The sequence below is a fragment of the Oncorhynchus kisutch genome, linkage group LG29, assembly GCF_002021735.2.
Source record: "Oncorhynchus kisutch isolate 150728-3 linkage group LG29, Okis_V2, whole genome shotgun sequence".
In the NCBI taxonomy this organism is placed as follows: Eukaryota; Metazoa; Chordata; class Actinopteri; order Salmoniformes; family Salmonidae; genus Oncorhynchus; species Oncorhynchus kisutch.
In genome coordinates this window covers 36,849,803-36,856,836 of record NC_034202.2, presented here as the reverse complement: position 1 = coordinate 36,856,836, position 7,034 = coordinate 36,849,803, and the positions used below count along the sequence as shown (strand labels likewise).

At 43.7% G+C, this 7,034-nt stretch overlaps 1 protein-coding gene across 1 annotated transcript; it reads right to left on the bottom strand.

Annotated features, from left to right (window-relative positions):
* Positions 1-3,672: 3,672 nt before the first annotated feature.
* Positions 3,673-5,945, bottom strand: LOC116358262 (SET and MYND domain-containing protein 4-like; the record flags this gene model as incomplete). The annotated part of the gene is made up of 4 exons (XM_031809081.1): positions 3,673-4,105; positions 4,521-4,535; positions 4,841-4,848; positions 5,540-5,945. Coding segments are annotated over 4 exons (579 nt in total), but the record flags the coding sequence as incomplete, so codon positions are not given.
* Positions 5,946-7,034: the final 1,089 nt, after the last annotated feature.

The window sequence follows — 7,034 nt, the reverse complement described above, 5'->3', positions numbered from 1 at the left end:
GACTACATGGAACTCTATTCCACAGTACTACATAGAGCCATGACTACATGGAACTCTATTCCACAGTACTACATAGAGCCATGACTACATGGAACTCTATTCCACAGTACTACATAGAGCCATGACTACATGGAACTCTATTCCACAGTACTACATAGAGCCATGACTACATGGAACTCTATTCCACAGTACTACATAGAGCCATGACTACATGGAACTCTATTCCACAGTGCTACATAGAGCCATGACTACATGGAACTCTATTCCACAGTACTACATAGAGCCATGACTACATGGAACTCTATTCCACAGTACTACATAGAGCCATGACTACATGGAACTCTATTCCACAGTACTACATAGAGCCATGACTACATGGAACTCTATTCCACAGTACTACATAGAGCCATGACTACATGGAACTCTATTCCACAGTACTACATAGAGCCATGACTACATGGAACTCTATTCCACAGTACTACATAGAGCCATGACTACATGGAACTCTATTCCACAGTACTACATAGAGCCATGACTACATGGAACTCTATTCCACAGTACTACATAGAGCCATGACTACATGGAACTCTATTCCACAGTACTACATAGAGCCATGACTACATGGAACTCTATTCCACAGTACTACATAGAGCCATGACTACATGGAACTCTATTCCACAGTACTACATAGAGCCATGACTACATGGAACTCTATTCCACAGTGCTACATAGAGCCATGACTACATGGAACTCTATTCCACAGTACTACATAGAGCCATGACTACATGGAACTCTATTCCACAGTACTACATAGAGCCATGACTACATGGAACTCTATTCCACAGTACTACATAGAGCCATGACTACATGGAACTCTATTCCACAGTACTACATAGAGCCATGACTACATGGAACTCTATTCCACAGTACTACATAGAGCCATGACTACATGGAACTCTATTCCACAGTACTACATAGAGCCATGACTACATGGAACTCTATTCCACAGTGCTACATAGAGCCATGACTACATGGAACTCTATTCCACAGTGCTACATAGAGCCATGACTACATGGAACTCTATTCCACAGTACTACATAGAGCCATGACTACATGGAACTCTATTCCACAGTGCTACATAGAGCCATGACTACATGGAACTCTATTCCACAGTACTACATAGAGCCATGACTACATGGAACTCTATTCCACAGTACTACATAGAGCCATGACTACATGGAACTCTATTCCACAGTGCTACATAGAGCCATGACTACATGGAACTCTATTCCACAGTGCTACATAGAGCCATGACTACATGGAACTCTATTCCACAGTACTACATAGAGCCATGACTACATGGAACTCTATTCCACAGTACTACATAGAGCCATGACTACATGGAACTCTATTCCACAGTACTACATAGAGCCATGACTACATGGAACTCTATTCCACAGTACTACATAGAGCCATGACTACATGGAACTCTATTCCACAGTACTACATAGAGCCATGACTACATGGAACTCTATTCCACAGTGCTACATAGAGCCATGACTACATGGAACTCTATTCCACAGTACTACATAGAGCCATGACTACATGGAACTCTATTCCACAGTGCTACATAGAGCCATGACTACATGGAACTCTATTCCACAGTACTACATAGAGCCATGACTACATGGAACTCTATTCCACAGTGCTACATAGAGCCATGACTACATGGAACTCTATTCCACAGTACTACATAGAGCCATGACTACATGGAACTCTATTCCACAGTGCTACATAGAGCCATGACTACATGGAACTCTATTCCACAGTACTACATAGAGCCATGACTACATGGAACTCTATTCCACAGTACTACATAGAGCCATGACTACATGGAACTCTATTCCACAGTACTACATAGAGCCATGACTACATGGAACTCTATTCCACAGTGCTACATAGAGCCATGACTACATGGAACTCTATTCCACAGTACTACATAGAGCCATGACTACATGGAACTCTATTCCACAGTACTACATAGAGCCATGACTACATGGAACTCTATTCCACAGTGCTACATAGAGCCATGACTACATGGAACTCTATTCCACAGTACTACATAGAGCCATGACTACATGGAACTCTATTCCACATCAAATAACTCATGCAAGCAGTAAAAAAAATATATAAAAAAAAGAAATAAAACATGCTACACCTTATGGAACAGCACAGACTGGGAAGACACGCCAGCACACACACTCTACACACACATACATACATATAATATTGTTGCATAGTGGTTTTATACATGTTGTATTGTAGATATGTAGTGGTGTAATAATGTTGCATGATGTACTGTGTTATTATAGTTTTGTGTGTGATGCAATAATAATAATTGCCTTAATGTGTTTGGACGCCATGAAGATCCAGGATGCTGGCCTTCTAGGCAGAGTTCTTCTGTCCAGTGTCTGTGTTCTTTTGCCCATCTTAATTTTTTTTTTATTGGGCAGTCTGAGTTATATCATTTTCTTTACAACTCTGCCTAGAAGGCCAGCGTCCTGGAGTCGCCTCTTCACTGTTGACATTGAGACTGGTGTTTTGCAAGTACTATTTAATGAAGCTGCCAGTTGAGGACTTGTGAGGCAGCTAATTCTCAAACTAGACTCTGTACTTGTCCTCTTGTTCAGTTGTGCACCAGGGCCTCGCAACTCCTCTTTCTATTCTGGTTAGAGCCAGTTTGCGCTGTCCTGTGAAGGGAGTAGTACACAGCTTTGTAAGAGAACTTCAGTTTCTTGGCAATTTCCCACATGGAATAGCCTTCATTTCTCATAATAGGAATAGACTGATCTTTGTTTCTGGACATTTTGAGACATTTCGAACCAACAAATGCTGATTCTCCAGATACTCAACTAGTCTAAAGAAGGCCAGTTGTATTGCTAGTTTAATCAGAACAACAGTTTCAGCTGTGCTAACATAATGGCAAAAGGGTTTTCTATTGATTATTTAGCCTTTTAAAATGATAAACTTGGAGCACAGGAGTGATGGTTGCTGATAATGGGCCTCTGTGCGCCTATGTAGATATTCCAGAAGAAATATGCCGTTTCCAACTACAACAGTGTTACGGTTTTCTTCTATCTCCTCCTCTGAAGAGGAGGTGTAGCAGGGATCGGAGGACCAAAATGCAGCATGGTTATTTAGATTCATGTTTAATGAATAAGAACACGAACAGTACAAAAACAATAAACGTAACGAGAAAATCTAAACAGCCTATACTGGTGCAAACTAACACAGAGACAGGAACAATAACCCACGAAACACTCAAAGAATATGGCTGCCTAAATATGGTTCCAAATCATAGACAATGATAAACATCTGCCTCTGATTGAGAACCACTCCAGACAGCCATAGACTATTCTAGATAACCCTACTATATCACAATCCCAATACCTACAAAAAAAAAACAAGACAAAACACACCACACAATAAACCCCTGACCAAAATAATAAAGAAAACACAAAATACTAAGATCAGGGCGTGACAAATAGCAATTTACAACATTAACAATGTCTACACTGTATTTCTGATCAATTCTATTTTAATAGACAAACAAATGTGCTTTTCTTTCAGAAAACAAGGACATTTCTAAGTGACCCCAAACTTTTGAACGGTAGTGTACATATGGACAGACTGACAGACAGATGGACAGAACCAGAGGCTGACAGACTTGTCTCTTCCTCACCATAGCAGTAGAGGATCACCTGTCCACGAGAGATGTCTCTGGATATTCTGATCAAGACAGATACTCCATCTGGCACGGAGCGAGAAGTAGAACAGGGAACAGGACTCTCTCTGCTTCTACATCTGCATTGCTTGCTGTTTGGGGTTTTAGACTGGGTTTCTGTATAGCACTTTGTGACATTGGCTGATGTGATTGACAGTAGAAACCAGTTCATCAGTAGAGCATAGGTCCGGTTGAGGTGAGTCCAAGTGAGCAGTGTGTGTGAGTAGTTCTGAAAGTGAGGCTGGTGTTGGGGCTGCAGGACTGGTTCAGAACACTCAGTGTGGGAAAAATCGCCGTGGCAATGCGCACGTCCTGGCTGGACTAGACCACAGTAAAGTCACCTGTAAAATCATGGAATGGTCATTACAACGACGAGACGGCCTACAGGGAGGAGGTGAGGGCCCTCGGAGTGTGGTGTCAGGAAAATAACCTCACACTCAACGTCAACAAAACTAAGGAGATGATTGTGGACTTCAGGAAACAGCAGAGGGAACACCCCCCTATCCACATCGATGGAACAGTAGTGGAGAGGGTAGCAAGTTTTAAGTTCCTCGGCATACACATCACAGACAAACTGAATTGGTCCACTCACACAGACAGCATCGTGAAGTAGGCGCAGCAGCGCCTCTTCAACCTCAGGAGGCTGAAGAAATTTGGCTTGTCACCAAAAGCACTCACAAACTTCTACAGATGCACAATCGAGAGCATCCTGGTGGGCTGTATCACCGCCTGGTACGGCAACTGCTCCGCCCTCAACCGTAAGGCTCTCCAGAGGGTAGTGAGGTCTGCACAACGCATCACCGGGGGCAAACTGTCCTGCCCTCCAGGACACCTACACCACCCGATGTTACAGGAAGGCCATAAAGATCATCAAGGACATCAACCACCCGAGCCACTGCCTGTTCACACCGCTATCATCCAGAAGGCAAGGTCAGTACAGGTGCATCAAAGCTGGGACCGAGAGACTGAAAAACAGCTTCTATCTCAAGGCCATCAGACTGTTAAACAGCCACCACTAACATTGAGTGGCTGCTGCCAACACACTGACAATGACACTGACTCAACTCCAGCCACTTTAATAATGGGAATTGATGGGAAATGATGTAAATATATCACTAGCCACTTTAAACAATGCTACCTTATATAATGTTACTTACCCTACATTATTCATCTCATATGCATACGTATGTACTGTACTCTATATCATCGACTGCATCCTTATGCAATACATGTATCACTAGCCACTTTAACTATGCCACTTTGTTTACATACTCATCTCATATGTATATACTGTACTCGATATCATCTACTGTATCTTGCCTATGCTGCTCTGTACCATCACTCATTCATATATCCTTATGTACATATTCTTTATCCCTTTACACTCTGTATGAGACAGTAGTTTTGGAATTGTTAGTTAGATTACTTGTTGGTTATTACTGCATTGTCGGAACTAGAAGCACAAGCATTTCGCTACACTCGCATTAACATCTGCTAACCATGTGTATGTGACAAATAAAATTGTATTTGATTTTATTTGATTTAAGGTCACACAGGAAGTATTTTAACTCCTCGTGCTTACTGAACATGTCTACCTTCCAAATGGCACCTTATTCCCTGCATTGTGAACTACTGTTGACCAGAGCTCCATGGGCCCTGGCAAAAAAATTAGTGCACTATATATGGAATAGGGTACCATTTGGAACACAGTGATAAGTATGATAAAGAACTTATGCTGATCTAAAAGAAACTCACCTGTGTCTCTAAGCAGGCTTACTGCTTGGGCGTGACACCGCAGTTTCAGCAAGTGTCTCAGAACTACACTTCCCAGCAGGCTTAGCTCCACCACCCAGCACCATCTCTCTTTCTCAACCTCCTCCTGGCCCTGCGATTGGTTGTTGTACTTCCTGCTCACACAGACACTCTCCCAGGACTCAGGTGGAGGTCTGGCTTGGCGGAGGCACAGGTAGAGTGGTGCTATGGGGATGGAGCACCGGTAGTGCAGGCTGGGGTCGGGGCTAATCAGGTAAAGCAGCAGGTGGTAGACGCTCAGGTAGGAGTCGCCATGGTAACACGCTTTGGGGTCGACAACGTTGTCCCAAGGCTCTCGTGGTATCACTGGACCCAGAATCCTTCTCCTTTGGGCTGATATTTTCTGTGATTAGTCCCAAGAATTCTTCTCTCTGATTTGTTTAGAATCACTGTCCTCATTTTCAATATCTCCTTAAGCCCTGCCTTCAACACCACCCTCAGTGCCAGCTGTCACATCACCCCCGGAGCCCTGAGCTCGGCTCTGATTGGACCCTCCCAGCGATGATGCCCCTCCCACACCCCCCTCTGAGCAGTACCAGGCGTAACTGCACCCCTCACATGGCACAGTGCTCACAATCTCCTCCAAACACCAATGACAATGCCTCTCCTTTGTCCCAAACACTTCTCCTCTTCTCTCAGTCACTCCCCTTCTCTCCATCCAACTCTGTCCCTTCCTCCCTTTCCCTCCCTCCGTCCATGGTATGAGCACACAGCTGTAAGCCCTGTCCTCCAATATCATCCCACGGGCGTAGTTCATTCTTGTGGCCACCAGGTGCCACCCTTTCCCAGGGCTGAATCAGACAGACACACCAGGGGAGAGACATGACACAGGAGCACTCCAATTCTGTTGCTGCTGGTAGTTTGGGGACTTTGTGCCCCTGGGCCTGCTACACACACCCTCTGCCTGGTCCCCTTATCCCTGTCTGGGGGGGGGGGGGGGGGGGTGTTTAGCCCTTCTCCCTGGTTTTGTGGGTGGGTGTGACACTTTATGCATCTGTCCTGTAGTTTGTGTTGCAGGTGGCTGGGGTAGCCATGCTTCAGGGCTGTATCCTCAAAGCACTCCTGTGGAGTGGGAATAAAGCTCTGAAGTCATAGAATGGAAACATGGAACACATGTGATCTTCATGTCTTTCTTTTTATTTTGGGGATTTGTGTGTATTGTTTTGTAATGTTAAAAACGTATTGTTCTGTCTATAGACACATCCTATGTGTTTTAATCAAATCAACTACAGTACCAGTTTGGACACACCTACTCATTCCAGGGGTTGATTGATTATGTCATTGAATTAAACCATGCAACAATTAATTTGTTAATAACCTGTGGCACCATGGAAGAGTATTTATAGAGATGCTGTTTTCTGAAATAAACTCTTACAACAACAACAATTCCATGTGAATCTGATAACTGGAATGTATCGACATTCCAAGACAATTTATG